At 43.6% G+C, this 21,812-nt stretch overlaps 13 protein-coding genes across 16 annotated transcripts in view; 7 read left to right on the forward strand and 6 right to left on the reverse strand.

Moving 5' to 3' along the window:
* The window catches only part of mwh (multiple wing hairs), a 34,614-nt gene extending 25,766 nt beyond the window's left edge, over positions 1-8,848 (reverse strand). Inside the window, exon 1 of one of the 2 annotated variants that reach the window (XM_015982713.2) lies at positions 8,613-8,848. The gene's annotated coding sequence lies outside the window, so the exon portion shown is untranslated. The remainder of the gene's footprint in view (positions 1-8,612) is intronic. The other variant, XM_015982711.2, reaches the window with a different exon arrangement.
* sPLA2B (phospholipase A2B) lies at positions 328-926 on the forward strand (the record flags this gene model as incomplete). Its single annotated transcript, NM_001145918.1, is given in 2 exon segments — positions 328-551; positions 604-926. Coding segments are annotated over 2 exon segments (547 nt in total), but the record flags the coding sequence as incomplete, so codon positions are not given.
* LOC660062 (uncharacterized protein) lies at positions 1,470-2,359 on the reverse strand. The gene has a single exon (XM_966324.4). It carries the CDS (start codon positions 2,357-2,359, stop codon positions 1,523-1,525), a length of 837 nt encoding a protein of 278 aa, XP_971417.3. The 3' UTR covers positions 1,470-1,522.
* Positions 2,336-3,109, forward strand: Polr3I (RNA polymerase III subunit I). Its single transcript, XM_966264.4, has 4 exons — positions 2,336-2,468; positions 2,521-2,632; positions 2,690-2,842; positions 2,888-3,109. The coding sequence occupies exons 1-4, from the start codon at positions 2,461-2,463 to the stop codon at positions 3,011-3,013; spliced, it is 399 nt and encodes a 132-aa protein (XP_971357.1). The 5' UTR covers positions 2,336-2,460; the 3' UTR covers positions 3,014-3,109.
* On the reverse strand, positions 3,056-3,935 carry DENR (Density regulated protein). Its single transcript, XM_966203.4, has 4 exons — positions 3,709-3,935; positions 3,401-3,662; positions 3,212-3,351; positions 3,056-3,155 (listed from the first exon to the last, which is right to left on the reverse strand). The coding sequence occupies exons 1-4, from the start codon at positions 3,802-3,804 to the stop codon at positions 3,111-3,113; spliced, it is 543 nt and encodes a 180-aa protein (XP_971296.1). The 5' UTR covers positions 3,805-3,935; the 3' UTR covers positions 3,056-3,110.
* Positions 3,980-5,769, forward strand: Rad17. The gene is made up of 6 exons (XM_966140.4): positions 3,980-4,129; positions 4,189-4,428; positions 4,474-4,760; positions 4,809-5,116; positions 5,165-5,603; positions 5,653-5,769. The coding sequence occupies exons 1-6, from the start codon at positions 4,112-4,114 to the stop codon at positions 5,741-5,743; spliced, it is 1,383 nt and encodes a 460-aa protein (XP_971233.2). The 5' UTR covers positions 3,980-4,111; the 3' UTR covers positions 5,744-5,769.
* On the forward strand, positions 5,822-8,518 carry Wbp2 (WW domain binding protein 2). The gene is made up of 6 exons (XM_008198724.3): positions 5,822-5,998; positions 6,047-6,221; positions 6,270-6,429; positions 7,692-7,994; positions 8,058-8,143; positions 8,197-8,518. The coding sequence occupies exons 1-6, from the start codon at positions 5,943-5,945 to the stop codon at positions 8,242-8,244; spliced, it is 828 nt and encodes a 275-aa protein (XP_008196946.1). The 5' UTR covers positions 5,822-5,942; the 3' UTR covers positions 8,245-8,518.
* Positions 8,849-8,950: 102 nt separating the features above from the next.
* Positions 8,951-9,676, reverse strand: LOC103314020 (RE1-silencing transcription factor B). The gene has a single exon (XM_008198737.2). The coding sequence runs from the start codon at positions 9,674-9,676 to the stop codon at positions 8,951-8,953; it is 726 nt and encodes a 241-aa protein (XP_008196959.2).
* Positions 9,677-9,956: 280 nt separating this feature from the next.
* Positions 9,957-10,994, reverse strand: mip40 (Myb-interacting protein 40). Its single transcript, XM_965953.5, has 5 exons — positions 10,743-10,994; positions 10,524-10,697; positions 10,311-10,473; positions 10,116-10,264; positions 9,957-10,067 (listed from the first exon to the last, which is right to left on the reverse strand). Exons 1-5 carry the CDS (start codon positions 10,919-10,921, stop codon positions 10,046-10,048), a joined length of 687 nt encoding a protein of 228 aa, XP_971046.2. The 5' UTR covers positions 10,922-10,994; the 3' UTR covers positions 9,957-10,045.
* Positions 10,995-12,679: 1,685 nt separating this feature from the next.
* Positions 12,680-13,395, forward strand: LOC107398505 (uncharacterized). Its single transcript, XM_015982775.2, has 2 exons — positions 12,680-12,824; positions 12,873-13,395. Exons 1-2 carry the CDS (start codon positions 12,753-12,755, stop codon positions 13,365-13,367), a joined length of 567 nt encoding a protein of 188 aa, XP_015838261.2. The 5' UTR covers positions 12,680-12,752; the 3' UTR covers positions 13,368-13,395.
* Positions 13,396-14,428, reverse strand: LOC103314014 (hypothetical protein). Its single transcript, XM_008198723.3, has 2 exons — positions 13,960-14,428; positions 13,396-13,913 (listed from the first exon to the last, which is right to left on the reverse strand). Exons 1-2 carry the CDS (start codon positions 14,017-14,019, stop codon positions 13,425-13,427), a joined length of 549 nt encoding a protein of 182 aa, XP_008196945.2. The 5' UTR covers positions 14,020-14,428; the 3' UTR covers positions 13,396-13,424.
* Positions 14,429-14,567: 139 nt separating this feature from the next.
* Pif1 (Pif1 DNA helicase) lies at positions 14,568-16,815 on the forward strand. The gene is made up of 3 exons (XM_965780.4): positions 14,568-15,422; positions 15,473-16,131; positions 16,209-16,815. The coding sequence occupies exons 1-3, from the start codon at positions 14,702-14,704 to the stop codon at positions 16,731-16,733; spliced, it is 1,905 nt and encodes a 634-aa protein (XP_970873.2). The 5' UTR covers positions 14,568-14,701; the 3' UTR covers positions 16,734-16,815.
* A 426-nt stretch (positions 16,816-17,241) lies between these two features.
* brun (brunelleschi) lies at positions 17,242-21,292 on the forward strand. Of its 3 annotated transcripts, none has more exons than XM_008198721.3 (7): positions 17,242-17,393; positions 17,439-18,584; positions 18,631-19,127; positions 19,171-19,411; positions 19,458-20,442; positions 20,492-20,823; positions 20,874-21,292. In XM_008198721.3, the coding sequence occupies exons 2-7, from the start codon at positions 17,471-17,473 to the stop codon at positions 21,269-21,271; spliced, it is 3,567 nt and encodes a 1,188-aa protein (XP_008196943.1). In that variant the 5' UTR covers positions 17,242-17,393; positions 17,439-17,470; the 3' UTR covers positions 21,272-21,292. The 3 variants fall into 3 exon arrangements, with proteins under 3 accessions (XP_008196943.1, XP_970808.1, XP_008196944.1); XM_965715.4 differs by having other exon boundaries at positions 17,246-17,393; positions 17,462-18,584; XM_008198722.3 differs by having other exon boundaries at positions 17,266-17,393; positions 17,451-18,584.
* The last annotated feature ends 520 nt before the right edge of the window (positions 21,293-21,812 follow it).

A 21,812-nucleotide genomic window follows, 5' to 3' on the forward strand; every position in this document is an offset into this window, starting at 1 on the left:
TTCACTTTTTATGTTTTTTTTGACTTCCGGAATAAATAATTTCTTTTTATTGCAAAAATATAGTTGTTAAAGTTTTTTGGGTAAATTTTTAGTTCCCTCAAATCTTTGATTTGATTTCAGGTTTTTTTTGTTTTTCATTTTTTGCATAAAAATTTTGGCACCATTTGTCGTCATTTCCTCAAATTCCGTATTTAGTTGAATTTTTTGCATTTTTTTTCGTTCCTTTTATGGAACTTTATAAACTTCTCAATTTTTTTATTTATTTGAAACTTTTTCACATTTTTTGCGGTTGTTTGCGAAAAAAACAGTGAAAATTTCCGTTCCTAGCCAACCCGAAGACGCCATCAAAGCCCTCGGCGACTTCCAGCACGTCTCCCGCCCCGTTGCAATTTCCTTCAAAGAAATGACAACACTAATGCGCCAATGCCAACAAGTCGAAGACGGCAAATCGGTACACGACGAACTGGCCAAAAACATCACCGCGCACCCAATCGCCGGCCGGGGAATCCTCGCCAACAACCCGTTTGTCCTCCTCAGCGGCATCATCCCTGGTAATCCCCGGCAGTCGTACCAACCCAATTTTCCCAACACAGTCAATTTCAGGGACGAAGTGGTGCGGCACGGGCGACATCGCCAAGGACTACTACGACCTGGGGGCCGAGCCCACCGTTGATAAGTGCTGCAGAGCGCACGATTTGTGTCCCGTTAAAGTTAGGGCTTTTTCACAAAGATATAACATAACGAATGATTCGTTATACACGAAATCGCATTGTTTGTGCGACGATCAGCTGTATTCGTGTCTCAAGGAAAATCCCTCGCCCACGGCGCACATTATGGGGACCATTTATTTTAATTTAGTGCAAATCCCCTGCTTGGAGGATACGCAGCACGGGAAAGTGTTCAGGAAGCCGAAAGAGAGGTTCTAAGCTCAATCAAGTGCCTAATTTCAATAAATTATTTTAAGTAAAATGGCGTTTTATTTGGATTTGAATTTGGGTGCGTTGGTACGCCTGTCAGAAAATACAGACCCGTAGTTCGTGAACTGTACCACCTTACTGTTATTTTCGATTTTTTAACGTAACTCAAGTTAATATAACGCACTTTTGTGTTGGAAAATAGTGAAATAAGTGATAAAAATTTAAAAAAATCAAGTTATGATAAATTTTGGATTTGGTAGGTTGGTACGTAAATAGTGAAAAGCGGTAATAAAATATAAAAATCGGCAAAATTTCTATCATTTGGGCAATTTCGCACAATCGCATTTTATACAGGACCTTTGAGTTATCATAATATTTGAAATTGGTCCAATTTTCGCCCAACAAAAAATTAGGTTATGTCATATTTTCGCAGTAAAATTCAAGAAAAAACGCTCAATTTCATACTCATAGTGCCATTTGCTATGTTATGATCGACTTTATGTATCAACATTGGGGACAAGAAAATAATTGGGTGAAATAAAACTCAAAAAGTAAGGTTATGTCACTCAAACTTTATTTACAATTAGGAATTAAATAATACATATTTACAAAGACAAAGTCTCGATTTGTTTGATCAAGTCCATGTGTTTGAACTCGTCGGGGCGCTTGGTGAACCGCTCCATCAGTTCCAAGTGTGCTTCTGTGGGCCTTACGTAATACAATTGCAACTGATTTGCGAGACACTGGGCCTCCTTCAAATCAATAACATTCTTGTCGTACTCTCCTCGCATCAAGACGATTTTTTTCTCGTCCTTTAGTTCGGTGTAGTGCGTCATTGTGAGGCACTCGGGGGCGTTCTCCTTGTGCACCTGATAGTACAAAAGGGGGGTAAAGTGGACGCAGTTTCGCTCAAACTGCGACATTATAAACTCGTAACCCTCTTTGCGAGGCAAGGCGAAGAGAAACGTAGGGTATTGGCGCCCCCTTGCCTCCAGTTCGTTGTAATCTTCCACAGGGACAACCGCCGCAATGTAGTTCTTCTGTATGTGGTACTGGTGCCAAATCTCCTTAATTTCCTCCGGGGTTTTATCCTTAATTAAGTCAAGTTTCATGACTTTGTCTAAGGGGGCCTCCGAGGCCTCCACAGAACCGAGCGGTTTTTTCGGGTTTAATAGTTGCGAGAACTTGCCTTCAGTGATCGTTTCGGGCTTCTTTTTCGGGGCTTTGGCCTTCTTGAGTTCGTCCATTCGGGAGAGGAACTCCTGGGGGGAGGTTTTTTGTAGTTTGGCGATTTTGTCCGCGTATTTCTCGTAGTAGGCATTTTTGGAAAGCTCGTCCAAGGCCTTTTCGCACCGCGATTGGGTCGTCATCAGACCTCTTACGAATTTACAGGAGTATTTTGAAAAATATCGCAAAAAAGCTAGGTTAGGAAGCCTGGCCATACTTGTGACAAGTTTAGGGTTTTTTGGATTTGTCACCAATTTGTGGTTCAAAAATTATAAAAATAAAGCAATTTGCACTCTTAATTTTATTATTAAATGCGATGGAAATGTAAGACTAAGTTGCTACGTTTGAGTAACGTATTATTAAGGCGTGTTTTCAGTGTTAATGCAAACAGCGCGACTTTGAGTAATTTCGAGGTTATGAAACACCTACAACGGATTAAGGACAGCCGGAAAAAACACAAGGGGCAATTAGCGACGATTACGTATGAGGTGATTAGATTAAGTGGCCGTAAATGGGCCGACTTTCATTCATCAATTTTTTCGTAGACTTTGCGTTACTTGGAAAATACTCCTTGTGCCCAACAAAGCCCACAGTCAATTACTGAGTGTTTGAAGGACTTGGAGCCGTTTAATTTGAACAAAAATGAGAAATTAATGCTGATTAATTCGCCCCCTACGACGGCTTTAGAGATTCAATTGGTTGGTCTTACGCAAAATTTGACTATTTCTAAGTGTGTTTTCTAGATGATTGAAGAAAGTGAAGAAAGGCTCACGGAAGAACAAGTTGAGCAAATTTTACAGATCGTGCTTCAGCACTTCCCCCACATCCAAAAAAGCCAAGAAAACGAAACAACAGAGGAGCAGGAATAATTTTGTGATTGTATTAGGATAGTAAATAATAAAACACTGGCGTGAAAAACGACATAATGTATTGAGAATAAGTATAAATACACGAATTTATGATAAGTTATCGCTTTTGGTCACCCAAATCCTCAATCAAGTCCTCATCAATCTGCAACAAAAACAAGTGCCCCTATAACTAGTGACTTTTTTCGGTCAGTGTGGTACCTCTGGCCATTTTTCGGGAATCACATCAAACAAATCGTCCTTGACGTCCCCCTGGATCACAATTTCGTCCTCACCTGTGACTGAAGACCCACACGCAAACCTGGTCCCGAAAAATTTCGCCGCAACTTTCAGATCAATATCTACAAAAACGCGTCAAACAAGACACTCAGGGCCCCCTAACCCCCCTACCAAACCCACTAAGCCCCGTAACCACGGTAACCGACTTCTTCTTGCCGCGGGGGGCCCTCGACACACACACCTGCTTCGGCCCGTCCTCCTTCTTCTTCGTCTTGATCATGCCTTTACCCCCACGTTTCTGACGCTTTTTTTCCTCTTCAGCGCCACCTCCCTCGCCCGCCTCGTCCCCGATTTTCACTTTTTCGAACTCATCGGGCAAGTTACGCTCGAGCCATTGTTTGCATTTGTCATACTCGGGGTAATACTCGCAATACTGGGGCAAGAATTAGTTCGGAAGGTCTGAAGGGGCGACAACTAACCTCAATCGGCATCGAACAGTTGCCACAGTAGATCACTTGCAAGGGGTACGTCACCCCCGTTCTGGGGCCCATCTGGAGCTTCTCTTCCACCGACATTATGGCCAAAAAATGAAATTTTTGAGAAACAAACCTAACCCCAAAATAGACACGGTCGTGTAGATCTTGCGTTGGCGACACTGATTCACTAAGCACTGACACTATTTTTTCAAAAAATTTATTATTTTGGGCGATTAATTGAATACGGCTCAAGAAATTGGCCAACCACCAATTTTGTAACCGAAAATTGCGCCCAAATATTTTTTTAAACGTGTTTTAATTGTTTAAAATCGAAATTGGTCACGTTCTGGCACCACTGACTGTCAATCCGAATGTCAACAAGTTTCAAACAATCTCGAATAAAATCATGAAAAAAACGGGAAATGTGTGTATTTGCACAACTAAAAACGGGCAGACAAGGTAACAGAGTGATAATTTTTGCAGAAATGGTTAGGTTTGTCGCTTGACTTGGAAAACGGGGCCCAGAATGGCCATCCCCCCAAACCTGCAATCCCTTCGAAAAACGGCACTTCGGACCTGTCCCCAGTGCCTAAAAAACGCAGCTTTAACTTTCACCAACGCCTGGCGCCGAAAACGGTGCCCGACTTGGCCGTTCATTCGAAAAAAATCGCCGAAGTCGAGCACTGGTTACAAAACAACGTCTGTGATAATAAAAACAATTCTGTAAGTCATTGCCCTTTTGAATCATCACGTGACGTTGAATTTCAGCCGAATGCGAAATTCTTGTTGATTTCGGGGCCCCCAGGGTCGGGCAAATCAATCACCATTCAGGTTTTGTGCAAAAAATTATCAATTGATATAACTGAATGGGTGAACCCCCTAGACCAGGATTTTGAGGTTTGTCGGGGGGCGAATCAAGTGACCCGGTTCGTTGAGTTTTTGACCGAATCCAAATGGAATTCTTTATTTTCCACAGGCAACAAAAAAGTGATTTTAGTTGAGGAGTTTCCAAACACGTTTTTGAGGAATTGTGACGAGTTTGGGCCAGTTTTAGAGTAATTGAGCTAGTTTTTGGTCCAAATAATTAATTTGGTTGGTTCCAGGGAGTGTTACTACAAGGGGAATTACCCGGTTATTTTCGTGTGTACGGACACTTTCGATAATAAAATTAATCTAAGCGAGAAATTATTTAGTGAGGACGTAAGGGTTAAGTATAAAATTGCGACGATTAGTTTCAACGGTTGCGCCCCAACTTTGATGAAGAGTGCCCTGAAAAGGGCCCAAAACCTCGTGCAGGGGAATCCCGATTTATTTAAAATTCCGTCTCAAAGTACAGTCACTGCCATCATTTCCACAGCCATGGGCGACTTGAAATGCGCCCTAAATCAGTATTATTTTGCCGCCCTTTTAGGTAAAAAATCACCCCCCATCCCCCAACTGTCTCACAAAAAAATTCCAGGAACTTCAGACCTGCCAACGATCCAAACCCAAAAATCGGGCACCAAACGCAAACGTGATTCGTCCACTTCGATTCAAATAATGTCACGTGACGAAAATTTGGGCCTTTTTCACGCCCTTGGCCGCGTTTTGAACCCGAAGTTGGGCGAAAATGGCCGACTTGCGTGCGATTTTGACCGATTGGTCAACGAATTCACAACACAGCCTGGGCTTTTCACAGGGTTTTTGTTCGAAAATTACTTGAAATATTTTGGGGATTTGGTGGATGCCAGTCAAGGCAGTGAGAATTTGAGTTTGGGTCAAACATTTCTAGAAAAGTTGGTCGATCGACATGATATTCTCGACTATGCGATTTGGGTCTCCGTCTTGGGCTTGATGGTACATAATGGGCATAAGGTGTCGCGATGGAACCAAATCAAGGGCCCCACCAAGGTGCAAAAGTGGGTTTTGTGGTCTTTTTTTGGCGTTTTTTGATGGGTTTGTTTGCAGGGTTGTGCCAAATCGCGAGGTTTCAGTGACTGATCTTTATTACTACAACGTGATTAACAATAAGACTAATTCGGGCTTTGTATTGTCGTGATTAATAAATTTGAATTTGGCGCCTTAGTATTGTCTTTTTCTCTCTCTAACTTGTTTTTACCCCTATCTTTTCTCTCTCTCGCCTGGCAGATGACATTTCAAACGTCACGTCAAATGTCACTTGTCAAAATCGGGGAGTTATCGAAAATTTTTCTAGAAAAACAAATAATTTCATTGTGTGAGTACCAAAACCGTGCGAAATGTCTCTAAACACGGCTCATATAAACGGCGGTGTTTTAATACACGCCGGTGAGAGGTAAGCAACTTCTATCCAGACGTTTCGCCCCCTTTAACGCATCGTTAGGATTTTACTGTTCGCGGACGACGTCAGCATCGAATGGTCGGGTCAGGGGGACCCCACATTCAAAGGCACCAAAACCGGCCGCTTCTACCTAACCACCCACCGACTTGTCTTCAACAACAAGAGCGGCAGCGACCCCATGCAAAGTTTCAGTTTCCCGTTTGTAACACTGAGTGAGGTACGTTCGCCCCCCTTTCACTCATCATTTGTAACAAGGGGGCTGTAGGTCGAGATCGAGCAACCCGTCTTTGGCGCCAACTACATCAAGGGCAAAGTCAGGGCGCAGCCCAACGGCAACTGGATTGGCGAGGCCAAGTTCAAATTCACTTTCAAGCGTGGGGGCGCCATCGACTTTGGCCAGGCGATGCTCAAAGCCGCATATTTGGGTGAGTTGTGCAACATTTTGCAACGAAATTTAAACTTTTTCTTTAATTTAATCTCCCAATAAATAAGTAGGCGATGATAAAAACATCACGTGACCGTTGCGTTGCTAAGCAACGTTATTGTTTTTTTTCGTTTCAATCGAGTGACCTTGGCATTTTGTGGTGCCAGTTGTAGGAATTTCAATCAAACAAAAAAAACACCAAACTGGAAATAGAAACGATACTCAACTATTTAATAAAAATTGCAAATTTAATTATAATTGAGTTAAATTGTTTCAATTAGCCGATTTAGGTGGTGTAACAGGTGAAACTACCGGTAAAATGTTTTAAGGCTAGTTTCGTTTCGAATCAGGGCGAAAACACAAGTGTTACACTGTTATTTTTTTATTCAGTTTCATTTAATTAACAAAAATAGGTACAATAGGTGAGGAATTATTATTATTTTATTATTCGGAGTCGTTTTCCACCTTAATTTCTCTAATTTCTGGTGAATCCGCCTCCTGGTTCGCAATCGTGCTGGAAATGCTGATATTTTTGCTGAATTTCTTGTTAGAAATCGTACTCATGTGCGTCTTGAAGTGTTTGTGAATGTTGGACATGATCCAGAATCCGTTCTGATTTCTGAAAATTTTCACGTCTTTGAGACAAATACAGCACGTGATGTAACACTGATTTGAATCTTCGCTTGAAATTTCGGCCCGCATTTTAGACATTTCTCGTGTCACGTAAGCCGACTCCTCATTGGTCAGATTGCGTGAGCAAAAGTTTATTATCCAATTAGAAATGAGCGCTAGAATGTTTTGTTTTTCGCTTTCGAAATCGCGTTGTTCGTCTGTTTTTTGACGTTTCGTCGGTGCTTCACACGTGTCCCCCGTGTGACGTTTTTTCCATGAAAAGCTGCGATAAAATTGTGCCATTTCGAGGAGGATTTTCCGATGACCGGAAAATATCGTAAACAGTTGCGGTTCAGTCGCGAAAATCCCCAAGTATTTTTCATGGAGGACGCGATCGATGACACGTGGGATGATTTCCCGCCCGATTTTCACCAATTCGTCGATGTCTTCACTCTCGAATTTCGACAGCGAGGTTTTGTTGTCGAAACCGGCGAATAATAGCAAATTCTTGACGTGTGTCGGAATTTTCACTGATTTTTCACGTTCGAAACACTCGAGAATATTCTCGTCGGCCATGATTGTAATTACGGTTAATTTCGGGTAATTACGTGTAATTACCCGAGTATTGATCACAAATGTGGCTCTCTCTAGCGACGCGAGGAATGAACAACGACGCCCCTCCCCCGTACGTCCCCCCCAACACCGAATGGTATGCGGCTCCGCCCCCGGCCTACGCCCCCCCGCCGGAGGGTTACTACGGCTGGGTGCCGCCCCGTCACCAATTCCCCGATAATCCGCCAACCGACGGCGTTTACATGACACAAGCTCCGCCCCCGTATCCCGGCTTAAACCCCGCCTACCAACCGGGAGGGTATCCGCCCCCGCAAGGGGGTTACCCACCCCAAGGTGGGTATCCGCCGCAAGGGGGCGCAGCCGGATTTGCCTCACCTGCAGGTAATTATCAAGGACGCTAACTGCCAAATAAATATTGTTTTACGAAATTTTGTTTTATTTAAGATGCGAAGGCAGCCGAGGCCGCACAATCGGCCTACTATGATCCCAATCGGCCACAGATGGCGTTCGTGCCGCCGCCGGCTTATTACGTAAGACAGGGAGACCAATCGCAGTTAGAAAAAAAAACACTATTTTGTTTTAGGAAAATCCCCCAAGTTACAGCCAAGCTACCAATAAGAAGGAACAGTGATGGGGTCACGTGACACTTAAAATTTGTATCAATTCTTTCTAATGTCTTTATCCAATTATGCAAAAGTATTATTTGTTGGTTTTTAATTGTTGCATCATTCCATTGATAGGTCCACGAAATATGCATGCGTTTTTTACGGCAAGGCTTTGCAATAGTTTGAGGCACTTATTTGCTTGGAAATTTTGTATAGTTGAGATTATTGTAATATAATTATTCTTATAACGTGTAGATAGATCTGTATAATGCAAATAAATATTTTATGTGCAAATGTGCACGCACTTGTTTTTCTGCCAGTGCTACAATCCCACAATAAGTCCCAAAATATGAATTTGAAAAAAGGAAACGAGAAGTCAAAGGGGAGATTTTACCTGATCGCCACCGCAGGTTTCTTGTACTCGGGCACTTTGAAAAAAACATCTTCATAATAAATACGATCACCGAAAACCACTCCGCGCACGATCGCGAATGTAAAATAATCACCAAGGGCTCGAGAATTAATCGAAACACAAAAGGAAACAACTAGATTTTATACTTTTTTAGGTTACGTTAAAAAACTGACAAGCGGATTGTGATTGGTTGGCGTCGCCACGTGACCGGCTTCGGCCAATCACGCGCGTGAAATGAAACACAGCACATGCGACTTGAGTGTTTTATTTGATTTGAGGTAAAAAATACGAATAAATCCGGTTATTTATAAATCCCTAAACTAAAAAAACGAATGTTTGTGGCTGATGTGTCTGTCCAAATTGGACTTTTTGACCGTTCGATACTCGCACCTTTCACATTTGTACCAACTGAAGTTGAGTTTGGCATGTGTTAACGTATGCCTCGTAAATTCTTCGGATGTTTTGGTCACAAACTCGCACTTTTTACAATCAAATATCTTCAAGCCGTGTTTGTGTGCCCTGTGCCTCAGCAGATGGGGCTCCGTGATGAACACCTCCCCGCACTCTGTGCACTTGTTCTCGTGTGCTCCCTTCGTGTGTTTCGCCATATCGGCCTCCTGGGGGCACACGAACTCGCAGTGCTGGCACACATACCAGTTTAACTTGCCCAGTTGGGTGTGTTTGATGATGACGTGCTGGCGCAACTGCTCCTTGGTTTCGGTCTTGAAGTCGCACTGGTTGCAGGTGTGCCACTTGAGGGTCCCCAGACCCGTGTGTTGGCACAGGATGGGGTCCACGGTCTTGTCCACACAACGGTCGATATATGACGTGTCCATGCTGTTGAAAAACTCGATTCGTTTCTTGAGGGGGTCGAACCGGGGGGCTTCCGAGATGTAGTTGCGGATGGCTTCCATGTCCTGGGCGATTTGCTTGTCTAGGGTAGAGTTTATGGTGTAAAAACGGTTCTCTTCCTCGTCGAGCTCCGGGGCTTCGGGCTCGTCGTCGTCGTCAATAATGTAGGTCTCGATTTCGGTCGAGGTGGCCATTTTTACGATAATTACACTTTCACATAATTTTTCTAAATTGTTTGGGCTTAAAAACAGGTAAAAATTGTAGAAGTTAGGTTAGGACGACTGACAGCTGTCAACAATGTCAGTGCTCAAATTGTCAAAAAAAAACATTCAAAATATTTTAAAGATAAAAAAGGGGCCTGAGAGTCTCTAGGCTAATAAATACATTCATAATATGTGGATAAACATTTCGCTCGTTTGGGTTTGAATGGTCAGGTTGGCAAGAGAATTTCTCGGGGTGTATATTAAAACTGCATTTTGTTGTAAAATGGTTTATTAAATGCGTTGACAAAATCACTACTTTCATTACAACACACAATACAATAAAATTCCAAGTGTTAAAAACTATTCCATTGCTTCTTGTGCCCTGAAAAACAGAAAATTAAACTAGACGAAATTGTACGTGTTTTCGTACTTATTGTAAATAGTTTGGAGCATTTGCGTGCTCAAATGATACCGTTCCTCGTTTTTAACCGCAGTGTCAATCCACTTCTTCTTGACCTTGACCCACCTTTGCAGGTGATTCCTGATCAAGATATCTTTGGGAACAGGTGGACATTCCTCCTGTGATGAAACGATCAATTTTTAGTAATAAATTGTACCATCTTACATAATTCAAATTTATATTATCCTTGTTTTGTTCCGTTTGTTCAGGCAAAGGTGATGGGATTCTACTGACCACGGGACCTATAGGGGGCGGCAACCTGTGCAAGTCTGTGATCATGCTCGTATTCCAGTTAAATTCATTAGGTTCAGGTGACGATAATCGGCGCCTAAATAATTTGGTTTAAAATTGAGTTGGCAACAATGATTGCAAACTCACTTAACGATTGATTGCGGATTTCGGGGCTGGTTCTGCATCCAAGCCCTGCAAATGGGGTACAAGGGAGTGTCCTCCTCAAACCGGGCCAAATCTACGCTTCTGTCGAATAATTTCATAACGTAGGTGTGGCGGTAGGGGGTTAGGACAGAGTCGCCTTTACGTTTGCGATTTTCGCTACAAAAATTAGTGAAAAATTGGCCAAAAAAAAGTTTAAATTACTATTTGGAACTCCGTTCATCGGACGAGTCGCTGTCGGAGTCACTTTTCTCAGTTAGTTGCTTGAGGACGCCTTTGAGGCGGCCCTTGGCCATCAAGTAGTCATTGCCCAGGACGTTCTCCTCCTTCACTTCCACCTTAATTGAGCCCAAATTTGACGAAAACTTGCGTTTTTTGGTCATTTTGTTATTTTGAATTGTAACAGTCAATAATGAGGTTAAGGCAAGCGTCACTATGTGAGCACCAACAGAACCGCCTCAAATGTTACTGTTGTGTAACCAAAAAAAAAGCCAGAAGAGTGTGGAAGTTTTTCGATTTGTTGTGTAAAATAATAATATTACAATAGTGCTCCACTTTACTTTGAAAATAGGAAAAAAAAGAATTGTTTTTTGTGACTGAATCACCCACCGAAACAACTTTTTTAGTTGTTATGTTTGCCAGCTTGTCATTTTTAAGTCAAAAGTACCGAGTTTTTTATTATAAATCGTTTAATAGAGTTGTAAAAGCCAGATCTGCGTATGTGTAACGGTTTTTATATTTATTTCGTTTTAACACAGTTGTATTGTTTTGAATAAATTTTTAAATAACAAATAATTTTGTTTTATTTCAAACGCTCAAAATAAATAATTATGTGTTCTCATTTTCCTTATTTACTTGTAATTCCTTCAATTACTTTTTTATTGAGTGAATAATAGTCAACAATTTTATTTTTATTCGACAATCTCAACAAAATTAATGACACTCATGGAGCAAAAAATCTTCTGTTTGGTGGCAATGCGCCTCCAAACCGTCTGAAACCTGTACCTCCCCGGCCAGAAAGGCGTCTCAAAATGCAGCTCAAAGGGCCATCTTTTTACCGAGTAATTCCCCGCAGGGATGGGACATGTACCAGGCCGTTCCATCCCCATAACTTTGCCCAACCTAACCATTGAATCTTTGCTATACTTCATCAAAGTTTTACAAACATCTTTCTGGAAAGGAACACCTGGAAACGACTTCCAGCCGCCATCGACAAATCTTTCGATAAAATAAGTCCCTTCAGAGGTGTCATCCACCGCATGGGCGAAGGAAAATTCCATGGTAATGGCCCGATGGGTGCGGTTAAGCCGATCAATGCGGATAAGTTTCATGGGGATTTCAAGTTTATCATTATCAGGGCATAAGTAAGCGGATTCAAGGTCCGCAGTGAATCTGTTTACTAACTAAAATGTAAATGTTATAATTTGAAGAAAAAAATAGGTGGAAAAGTGTTACAAAACTGACGCTGACGGTGTTTCCAATAAATGAAAGTAGTAACAAGTTTTCGAGAAACATTGCGTGTTATTTGTAGACTGAAATTGGACGAAAAAATCATTACATGAGTCAAATATACGTCACAAAATGATTGTTTTTGCATATTTTGTCCTAAAAGAGTGTTAGATATCAATTAATCCACAAAATTTTTTGAAAAAAAAATATTTTTTTTGAATTTTTTTTATTTAATTTGACTTAAACAATCATTGACAAGACTTTTAAAAAAATTATTTCTAACACTTAATTGTCTCAAAATTATGATTGTTCTATTCATAATTGCAATATGTAACATTTTCCCGGCGCATCCACCATTTTTAATTGTCCTATAAATTCTTATAATAACTGTAGATTCAATTAGAAGCAACTCATCTAGTATCCACAAAAAAACCCTTACCTGTATTTTACAAATTACTTAAAAAGTAGTCAAACAACTGTAAATACAGCCAGTTTCAAAAATCCATTCGGAAAAATTTTCAGTAAAATGGTCAAGAATGACTGTTAGCAAAAATAAATTTTATTTTTTTATGATACAACAAAATCATTGTTATAGTAAATCATATGTTGTGTTTAAAATCTTTCATTGGTTGTTTGTCAAAAATTCATTTTTATCTCCAATCTCTCATCCGTTTTGTTGCGTATAATAATAACCTCTGGCATGAGCATATAATTGCAAACCTATAAATTAATTGTGTTTTTGTCAAAACTGGCACGAACTACGAAATGTCCTTCCAACTTTTGCGACCCATCCTCTGCTTAATTTTTTTCACCCCAAAAACCACAAACGGCAATTTCGTAAGCCCAATCACCCAATTACAAAAACACCTAAATTTTTTATTCCAGCTCACGAGTAAATTTAAAGCAGACTTGGAAACGGGTTATTTATGCCCTGATAACGACAAACTCGAAGTCCCTATCAGACTTTTCCGAATCGATCGTTTCAATCGCACCCATCGTGCCATCTCCATTGATTTTACATTCGCAAAGCCTTTGGACGAAACGGCAGAAGGTGCAATTTTCGTGGAAAAGTACACTGAAGGAGACTGGAAAATGCTACCGTCCTTGACGTGGCAGAAAGATCCGTGTAACAGTATCGGGATGAGATATGGGCGGGAGAGTATGATCAGGACTGGGAAAGCCCTAGGGTGGAAAAATCCAGACAAGTGCCCCATACCGGCCGGGAATTATTCCATGATAAGGCACCCCTTTATCACTTATCATGACACGCCCTTCTGGCCGGGACGGTTCAGGGTCCAGATGGTCATGAGGCGGATTGCCACCAAGAGGAAAATCTTCTGCACCATGACCATAATGAACTTTGTCGAAACCGTCAATTAATAATCACCAATAAATAATTATACGCTCACTTTATCTATTACTTTATTGTGTAACTAGTTAAACCCTCTCAACAACATTTAAAATAGTCATCACACAAAAAATCAACTGTTTTGTCGCAATCCTCCTTGACATGGCAATAGTCCTAATCCTCCCCGGCCAGAAGGGATAATCATACTTCAACTGAAAGGGAAACCTGACCACTGAATAATTCCCAGCCGGAATGGGGCACCGCTCTGGGTGTTTCAACCCCATGGCCTTCCCGAACCTTATATGCCCGTTTTTCTCGTGCTGTAGCTGGAAATTGCATGGGTCTTTCTGCCATGACCACATGGGAAAGCGTTTCCAACCGCCGGCGATCCAGCGCTCGACCACATGGACGCCTTCGGCGGTGTCGTCCAAGGGATGGGCGTACGAGAATTCCATGGTCATGGCGCGATGGGTGCGATTGATTCGGTCCACACGGAACAGTTTCATGGGTATTTCCAGTTGGTCGTTTTCTGGGCACAGATAACCAGCCTCCATGTCCACGGTGTAGTTTGTCACCATCTGAAAGAAAGGGTGAGGGGGCGAATGGGGGCGAAGTGGAACTTACAAAATCGACGCTTAAAACGCCGTGGAGGAGGAAAAGTAGAGCTAATGTTGCCGAAGGCATGGCTAGGGTGAATGGAAGGAAGCGGGTTATTCGGTCCAATTATGTGGAATTTGAGGTTTCAAACGATCGGAAACAGATAACGTTTGCATTATTTGCGTTTATTAATTATTGTAATTGCAAACGAGACATGTATCTACCGTATTATTTATTATTTCGTATCGTTTCTCTAATAATTAGGAAAAAAATTAAAAAAAAAATCATACAAGTGTCAATTTTTTTTATTTTACACATAAAAGACATAAAATCGTTGCAAAAAATGCACGGCATGAATGTGTGTGGAGAATAACTTTATTTATCTGACAAGAAAATCGCCAAATAGTGACTCTTATTAAAAAGAGTAACTCTCCCGCCTCCCGAAAGGGTCGCCAATCAATGACAAAAGTTCCTAGGTCACCAACTTGAATTTGCGATTATCGGAACAGTAAATCTATTACGATCAATTAAGTTATGGTTTTGTTATGTATTATAACACGTTATGTCTTTTATCATTCCCGTATCACGAAAAAAACATTTATTTTACGATTTTAATTATTTACTTTACAGTTTTCTGCCATACCGATGCGACTTTTGCCAGACGTCAGCACTTGCCGCTTCAAAAGTTTGAACTTTGGGGGTTCGTTAGAGGTTATTTACTTTTTTCCCTTATTTTAATCCGCGTGAATGAAACTCGCATTATCTAACAATGGAAAACGAGAGTGTGTTATCATGTTCGGTGAATATCGAGTGGTCGAACCCCCAAGGCATCATCCAGCGAAAACTGGCCCACAAGAGCGCCTTCCTGCGCCTAATTCGCAACGATGCCCGTGAAATCTTCATTGAAGTGACCGCAGGCAAGTCCGTCCCCGTCAAGCTCCAACTGAAAGGCATTTCCGTCCACAACAAGTTCATGAGTGAGGGCAAAGCCTCCATAAAATTCCAAGAAGAGCACTGCATGATGTTCCTATCAAACGCGCCCCCGAACCAGCTTTTCACCTTCCTGAAGACCGTGTTTGTGAAAATGACGGGCGGGAAACCGCCCCCGACCTCCCACCAGTCCTTGAGGACTCAATTACTGTCGAATAAACCGGCCACGTTTGAGGAAATCAGTCCCGTGACTACGGCCGAAATGGACAAGGCTAAGGCCAAGATTTCGAAAGGGACGGACACGACGCCGTCGCCTTTGAGCCGCAAACGCAAGCTGAGCTCCCGGCCGGGGGCCAAACCCGCCTCCTCCAAGAGGCTGTACGCGGCTTCGCCCACCCCCAACGAGCCCCTGGATATCGAGCAGAAGGAGGTGCTGGAGGCTTGCCTCAGCGGACGCAACGTGTTCTTCACGGGGAGTGCAGGCACGGGGAAAAGCTTTCTTTTGAAGAGGATTATTGGGGCGCTGCCGCCCGACGTGACCGCAGCCACTGCCTCCACAGGTTTGTATTCAAGTTGGCAATGTTTGCATTGTGCAAGTTGTGAGTTATAGGTGTCGCCGCTTGCCACATCGGGGGGATCACCCTGCACCAGTTCGCCGGGATCGGGGCCGGCGAGGCGCCCCTGGAGCGCTCCGTCGAGCTGGCGTCGCGCCCGGGGGCTTACACGGTCTGGCGCAAGTGCAAGCACCTGATCATCGACGAGATTTCGATGGTTGACGGGTCGTATTTCGAGAAAATCGAGGCAATAGCCCGGAAAGTCAGGCGGAATGAGCAGCCTTTCGGCGGGATTCAGTTGATTTTGTGCGGGGATTTTTTCCAATTGCCTCCGGTGGCCAAAGGCAAAACTCCAGTCAAGTTCTGTTTCGAGACGGAGGCCTGGAGTCGGTGCCGATTGTCGGCGTATGAACTGAAAAAAGTCCACCGGCAAAACGACGACGAGTTTATCAAAATCTTGAATTGTGTGCGCATTGGACAAATTCCTGAAGATATGGCGACGAGATTGGCCGAAACGTCGCGACAGAATATCGAAAAGAACGGGATTTTGGCCACGAGGTTGTGCTCGCACACGCTGGAAGCGAACGCGATTAACGAAGCGAAACTTAACGCACTGCCGGGCGAAAAACTCGTCTTTACGTCCGAAGACTCACACCCGCATCTTATCAAGCAGTTGGATCAGCAAACCTCCATCCCGCACACGCTCGAATTGAAGGTTTTTATCCATTATTCACGATTTTTTTGGAAATAATTAACACAGTTTTTTAATATTCAAAGTTTGTTTTTTTGCAGGTCGGTGCGCAGGTGATGCTTTTGAAAAACATAAACATCGCCACGGGGCTCGTGAACGGCGCTCGTGGAGTCGTCAAATCCTTCCAAGAAGGTGTTCCCGTTGTGCAATTCCGTAGCAAAGAATATGTCGCAAAGCCTGAGCGCTGGTGCGTCAAAAGCGCCACCGGTGTTATGCTCACGAGGAAACAGGTGCCCCTTAAACTAGCGTGGGCTTTTTCCATTCACAAGTCCCAAGGTTTGACGTTAGATTGTGTTGAAATGTCGCTAGGAAAGGTGTTTGAAGCCGGTCAAGCTTATGTTGCGTTAAGTAGGGCCCAAAGTTTAGACACGCTGAGGGTTTTAGGGTTTAAGGCCTCGCAAGTCTGGGCCAATAAAAATGTTTTGGATTTTTATCGGTCGTTGAACTTGCAGATGGAGGCCATGAGACTTATTCCCTTGGGGAGGAGAGAGGACAAGGCAGCGGTTAAAAAATCCTACAAACCTAATGCGAAATTGATGAGCAAACCTTTAGTTACTATTAATTAAGTCGCGTATGGAGAATGATATATTTTACATTTAGATTAAGTTTAAAAGTGAGTATTCGATTAATAAAGTATTATGAAACGGTTTTTATTGGCCTGACCTGACCCGACCCTTGCCTTGTTAATTAACCACAATCTAGGCGTTTTTTACGCTTTCAGCTACAGTTAAAAAAATACAGTTTGCGAAATCGGGAAATCTTAAAGAATCTTTAAAAATTCATTAAGGTCCCAAGGGGTTCGGGTGTCCGAACATGATTTTTTTACAGTCGAAGGCCCTATCGGAGGGCTTAATCTCCTGCAAAAACAAAGAAAATTGCAGGATATAAAGGGGGTGAAAAAAATCAGTTTGCATTGCTTGAACATGAGAATAAAAAATGCAGAAATTAAATACAGTCATGTTTTAATTTGTAATAGAAACACATTTGAATGGTCAGGAGATGTTCTACCAATGTGATATGCAAATCAGCGTAACAGCTTATTGATGTTTTTACGATTATTTTGATAATTTTCCTGGTGTGAACTTGGCTGCATAAAACTATCTCTTACTCTCATAGGTTATGTTGATGTCGTGAAGTGTCAAATTGCTGACCCTAAACGTAGTTTAAGTGTAAAAAGAGTGATTTGCGCAAGAACAGGCCCCTCAGAGGCGTAAAGCAATGATCAGGTAATTATTTACGGCCAAAGAGTGCGTTTTATTCGGGGGGCGAAGTTTGAAATGTAGGTGATCCCCAGGCCTCACAAATGCGTTCTTCGGTAAGTTACATCCTTTCGAGTAGTACCAGCGAGCCAAACATGTCTCACCCCGACTACGAACAATACTCCCATGACCACGCTGCTCTCCTGGTGCTCGTACGACACATAGGCTCCCAACTAAAGCCCAAAACATTCCAAAAATTCCACGACCGTATCGCCAAACTCACCTCAGTCCGCATCACCGACTCGACGGGAAACGTCCGCACGATTCTAGTCCGTTATGTGAAGGAACACCCCGTTGAAAACAACGATTGGGGCGACTTCCAAACCCACCGACGACTCTTAGGTCTCGTCTCTCTGGGAAAATACGACTCCCAGCAAGAGCTCAATGAAATATGCCGCGTCCACGAGAGTCTCAAAGTCAAATACACCGGCACGTTATTCGATTCGCGCTGCATTTTGTTCGGCCCCACGAAGGAGGCGAGCAGCTCGCCGGAAGACACCTCGAGCCCCAACACCGACAGCAGCAGCAGCGCCCCCGAGGAGAACATCGAGAAGTTCACAACGCCTAGCAACTTCAAGACACGGGGGCTCTTCTACGACGAGAGCGCCCCGTGTGCTGACCTCGAAACCCAAATAATCGAATTCATCAATTCGCTGTTTTGGGTGCTTGAGTCCAAACGACTCGAACGCTCGCGCGAAAAGCTCGAACGGGTCTCCCTCCTGCTCGCCCCCTTTGAGAAAAAGGACTTCGTGGGGCTCGACATGGAGTCGCGCAACAACAAGAAAAAATGCACAGGCCGGATGACCAAACACTTGGGCGATTTGTGTCTGCAAGCGGGGCTGCTGGCCGAAAGCCTGGTTTATTACGGCAATGCAGCCGAGACGTTGAAGAGTGTCAACGATTGGTTGTGGCTGGGGGCCGCCTATGAGGGTTTGTGTGCCGCTTCTGCTCTAGTTTTGTACCCCGAGATGCAGCGAAGTGTGCAATTGCAACGTAACGCCAGTTTGCAAGAGGGTTCCTCGCCGAAAAAAACAGTAGTCGCGAGTAATCTTGACGTGGGGGCGAAGAAAGCCTCCGTGCCCAACACACTAGCCCCCGAGGATATCTCGAAGAGGTATCGGGAGGCGATTATTCACTACAGCAAGTATCAAAATGCGGGTGAGTTGTGTATAGTTGGTTGCATACCTTGCCAAGTTTCATTTAGGGATAGTCGAGACTGAGGCGAGTTTTAAGGCCGCCCGCATCGCTGTTGAGCAAAACCACTCACTTCAAGCCGCCTCGTTTCTACAAAACGTGGTCTACATCAATTTAACGCTCTCAGAGCAGGAAAAAATCCAGCGTTTTGAGACCTTGGCCGAACTTTATACGCAAATTGGTTTCACGCGTAAAGCCGCCTTCTGCCAACGGCTCGCCGCCACCAGATACGTCTCGCCCCAAAATCCCGCCCCCAATTGGAACCGCTGCTATAACCTCATGCTCCACAGCCTTCCCGGCCATCGCCTATCTTTAGATCCGGCCGAAATGAGGGAGGTTGAACAAGGGTGGCCAATTCTACAAATTCAATTGTTACAAGAACTGGTGGTGGCGGCGAAAAGAATGGGGCATTCGGCGTTGGCGACTCGCCACATGACGTTTTTGTTGCAAACAATGTGGCAGCATTTGACGCCGACTGAGCAGAAAGAACTGGCGATACAGTTACAAGTACGTTTTTTTTAGGGGAATAACATAATCAAGATTATTTTAGGCCTTATCGGCGCAATGTGAAGGGTCACCGGTGCCCTTGGTGTTGGACAGTGGCGTTGTTATACCACCGGCCAACTTGACCAATATTCCACTTTGCCATTCTTTTGTTTTGAGGAACTTGCAGCCCCATTTACAGCCGCGGAAAATACAGGCTGTAAAGCAGGACACGGGGCCGTTTTTGTTCACTCCAATTCATTTTGGGAGTTTGGATCGGAGGAGCACAGCGAGTCAAACTAAAATGGGTAGGGAATTTGATACACACGATTGCTTGATTAAAAAAAATTGTAGCATTTTTGTGGGTGGAGAACGAGCCTTGCGAAGTCACCCTCAAGCTGTCCAACCCCCTGCCCTTCGAGTTGAAGGTTTCGGACATGCGTTTGTTGACATCAGGTGTCGTGTTTGAGTCACTCCCCGAAACTGTGGTTTTATCACCGTCGGGGGCTCCCCCATCTGTTACGACCCTCCATGGCACGCCGCGCGAAAGCGAAGGCCAGCTCCAACTCCAAGGCTACAGCACGCACACCCTTGGCGTCAAATCCAACTGTCGGTTGAGACACATGAACGGGTTTCCACCCCATTACGAGGTCGAAATCGTCCCATCCCTTCCCTTACTCGAGGTGAAAACATCGCTCCCTCAAAGCGCCTCCTTCTCCTCATTCCACGACTACGAAAACGTCGTAACCTCAGCCAGTGTGAGTCTCCACCACGGCGAAAGCGCCGAATGCACAGTCACCATCACAAATATCGGGCATGTTGACGTGGAGATGCTCGAAGTTTCGATGCAGACGGTCCTGGAACCGGCCCTCCAAGAACAGATGTTCACTTGGTCGCAGGAGAACCTCCTAAGTCAATTGCCCCTAAAACCGAATTGTTCGGCTAGTCTGACGTTGTATTTGTACGCCGCTGGGAGTTTTCTCGTCCCGGGAGGCACAGGAAATGAATTCAGCAGTGGCGTTTTCAGTAGCAGTATTTCAGGCCCGGGCTCGTTACCCTCGCGACTGAATTCACCAACTAGTAGCAGTTTTCACAGAAATGTTAATTCGAGCTTTCGGTCCTCGAATTCGGGCCATTCGAGCATGAGCGCCACTTTACAAATCCCCCACTTGCCCATAAACCAGCAAGCATCGTCCGTTGTTGAGGGACAGTTGCAGATACGGTACAGTGGGGGGCCAGGCTTGCAAGCGTCGTATTGTCGGTGTTGTTCGGTTTTTTTGACGATTGAGACGGTGCCCTCGCTGCATGTTACCAACTGGGATGTATTACCGGCTGAGACGTGAGTGACTCCACTTGAATCAGGCCCTTGTTATTTTTTTCTTTTGTAGGAACACTCAGTTTTATTTAGTCTTGGATGTGGCCAACTTGACGTCGCAAGAAATGGAATTACAGTACACCCCGTCCAAGACAATGCTCATAGAAGGGCACGAAAGTTGCAGAGTGCCTGTGCCGGTAAAGCGGTGCCCTTTATCGAAGCTCGAAACCGGGGAAACCCTCGCAACTGGCGAATTGGATCGGATTTGTTCGGAACACATCGCCAATCTTGTCGACTTGAGGTGGCACCTGCTTGGCACCGACACCAGAGGCAAAGCCTCCCTCAAAGGTCTCACCTTGACCAATGATATGCTTGATGAAGTGAGAATGTCGCCGTTATTATGGGGTACATTTTAAATAAAAAATAAATACAAAAATTAACTTTATCAATTGTAGAAGTGACGATAAATAATGAAACAGTCAGGCCGCAGGAGGAAGTCACGTGCGACGCTGGTGATTGTTTAGAAATGAAAATATTCGTGACGAATAGTTTGGATAAAGTTCTGAGTCAATTACAATTGTCAGTCCAGTTTTACCAAGATTATGAAAATGGTACTCTAAATTATAGGATGGAAACGAGGTTAGCGACAACCGGGACTACAAAGAAAATGATCAAGTCGTTGGAGCCCCAAGAAAAGGCGCAACATGAGTGCAATGTTATTTTCTTCACTCCTGGACAGTATAAAATCGATATTCAGTGCTCAGCACCTGATAATTCGACCGCAGTTCCGTGTTTACCGCCAAGTGGGCACACCTGGAGGTTCACACCGCCTGTTAATGTAACAGTCAGCTAAATAAATATTAGTTTATGCGAATGTGTTTTTATTTTACCCGCTTACGTAATTACAGTTTGCTGTTTTACCAACCCGTCACTGACATTGACAAGTTATTAAAATTAAGGTTAACTGAATTGTTTACAAATTCTCTTGATGTAATTAAATCCCTTGTTAAGTAAGGTGTTTGTGTTGATGTCAGTGCTAATTGCTTGATTGCAGCTCAAACACTGCTAAAATGAATTACAACAGTGATGTGGCATTTCCGGCAGTCAAATAATTTGCTGATATTTTGTGTGTTGATTTTGTCCGCGGGTTTTATGTTACAATTTAAGGTATTGTATAACAACCACCAGAAGCATTTACGGATACAAGAGATCCACGAGAGAGTGAGTCAATCAGCGGCCTTGGACGCAATTAAACCCAATTTTGCAGATGACTGAAATCGCAGAAACTATGCACAGTGTCGAAGCGGTCGCGAACACCACTTCGGTTCTAGTTAGCAAGTTGGAAAAGACTGTGAAACGGAGGACGCTTAGGGGCAGATTAAAAAAAATTAAAA

This window comes from Tribolium castaneum, chromosome 6 (genome assembly GCF_031307605.1).
Source record: "Tribolium castaneum strain GA2 chromosome 6, icTriCast1.1, whole genome shotgun sequence".
NCBI lineage: Eukaryota > Metazoa > Arthropoda > Insecta > Coleoptera > Tenebrionidae > Tribolium > Tribolium castaneum.

Bases quoted from the DNA above. Each gene is read 5' to 3' on its own strand.
- LOC660062 (XM_966324.4), bottom strand. From the start codon at position 2,359: ATGGCCAGGCTTCCTAACCTAGCTTTTTTGCGATATTTTTCAAAATAC.
- Polr3I (XM_966264.4), top strand. The intron at 2,633-2,689 runs GTGATTAGATTA...ATTTTTTCGTAG, and splicing joins TAGCGACGATTACGTATGAG to ACTTTGCGTTACTTGGAAAA. The intron at 2,843-2,887 runs GTTGGTCTTACG...TGTGTTTTCTAG, and splicing joins CGGCTTTAGAGATTCAATTG to ATGATTGAAGAAAGTGAAGA.
- DENR (XM_966203.4), bottom strand. From the start codon at position 3,804: ATGTCGGTGGAAGAGAAGCTCCAGATGGGCCCCAGAACGGGGGTGACG. The intron at 3,663-3,708 runs GTTAGTTGTCGC...TTCTTGCCCCAG, and splicing joins ACTGTTCGATGCCGATTGAG to TATTGCGAGTATTACCCCGA. The intron at 3,156-3,211 runs GTACCACACTGA...TTTTTGTTGCAG, and splicing joins TTCCCGAAAAATGGCCAGAG to ATTGATGAGGACTTGATTGA.
- Rad17 (XM_966140.4), top strand. The intron at 4,429-4,473 runs GTAAGTCATTGC...GTTGAATTTCAG, and splicing joins GTGATAATAAAAACAATTCT to CCGAATGCGAAATTCTTGTT. The intron at 4,761-4,808 runs GTAATTGAGCTA...GGTTGGTTCCAG, and splicing joins GAGTTTGGGCCAGTTTTAGA to GGAGTGTTACTACAAGGGGA.
- Wbp2 (XM_008198724.3), top strand. From the start codon at position 5,943: ATGTCTCTAAACACGGCTCATATAAACGGCGGTGTTTTAATACACGCC. The intron at 6,430-7,691 runs GTGAGTTGTGCA...GGCTCTCTCTAG, and splicing joins GCTCAAAGCCGCATATTTGG to CGACGCGAGGAATGAACAAC. The intron at 8,144-8,196 runs GTAAGACAGGGA...ATTTTGTTTTAG, and splicing joins TGCCGCCGCCGGCTTATTAC to GAAAATCCCCCAAGTTACAG.
- LOC103314020 (XM_008198737.2), bottom strand. From the start codon at position 9,676: ATGGCCACCTCGACCGAAATCGAGACCTACATTATTGACGACGACGAC.
- mip40 (XM_965953.5), bottom strand. From the start codon at position 10,921: ATGACCAAAAAACGCAAGTTTTCGTCAAATTTGGGCTCAATTAAGGTG. The intron at 10,698-10,742 runs GTAATTTAAACT...TAATTTTTGTAG, and splicing joins GATGAACGGAGTTCCAAATA to CGAAAATCGCAAACGTAAAG. The intron at 10,068-10,115 runs GTACGAAAACAC...TCTGTTTTTCAG, and splicing joins CTCCAAACTATTTACAATAA to GGCACAAGAAGCAATGGAAT.
- LOC107398505 (XM_015982775.2), top strand. From the start codon at position 12,753: ATGTCCTTCCAACTTTTGCGACCCATCCTCTGCTTAATTTTTTTCACC. The intron at 12,825-12,872 runs GTAAGCCCAATC...TTTTTATTCCAG, and splicing joins AAACCACAAACGGCAATTTC to CTCACGAGTAAATTTAAAGC.
- LOC103314014 (XM_008198723.3), bottom strand. From the start codon at position 14,019: ATGCCTTCGGCAACATTAGCTCTACTTTTCCTCCTCCACGGCGTTTTA. The intron at 13,914-13,959 runs GTAAGTTCCACT...CCTTTCTTTCAG, and splicing joins GCGTTTTAAGCGTCGATTTT to ATGGTGACAAACTACACCGT.
- Pif1 (XM_965780.4), top strand. From the start codon at position 14,702: ATGGAAAACGAGAGTGTGTTATCATGTTCGGTGAATATCGAGTGGTCG. The intron at 15,423-15,472 runs GTTTGTATTCAA...TGTGAGTTATAG, and splicing joins CGCAGCCACTGCCTCCACAG to GTGTCGCCGCTTGCCACATC. The intron at 16,132-16,208 runs GTTTTTATCCAT...GTTTTTTTGCAG, and splicing joins CGCACACGCTCGAATTGAAG to GTCGGTGCGCAGGTGATGCT.
- brun (XM_008198721.3), top strand. From the start codon at position 17,471: ATGCGTTCTTCGGTAAGTTACATCCTTTCGAGTAGTACCAGCGAGCCA. The intron at 20,443-20,491 runs GTGAGTGACTCC...TTTCTTTTGTAG, and splicing joins GATGTATTACCGGCTGAGAC to GAACACTCAGTTTTATTTAG. The intron at 20,824-20,873 runs GTACATTTTAAA...TATCAATTGTAG, and splicing joins AATGTCGCCGTTATTATGGG to AAGTGACGATAAATAATGAA.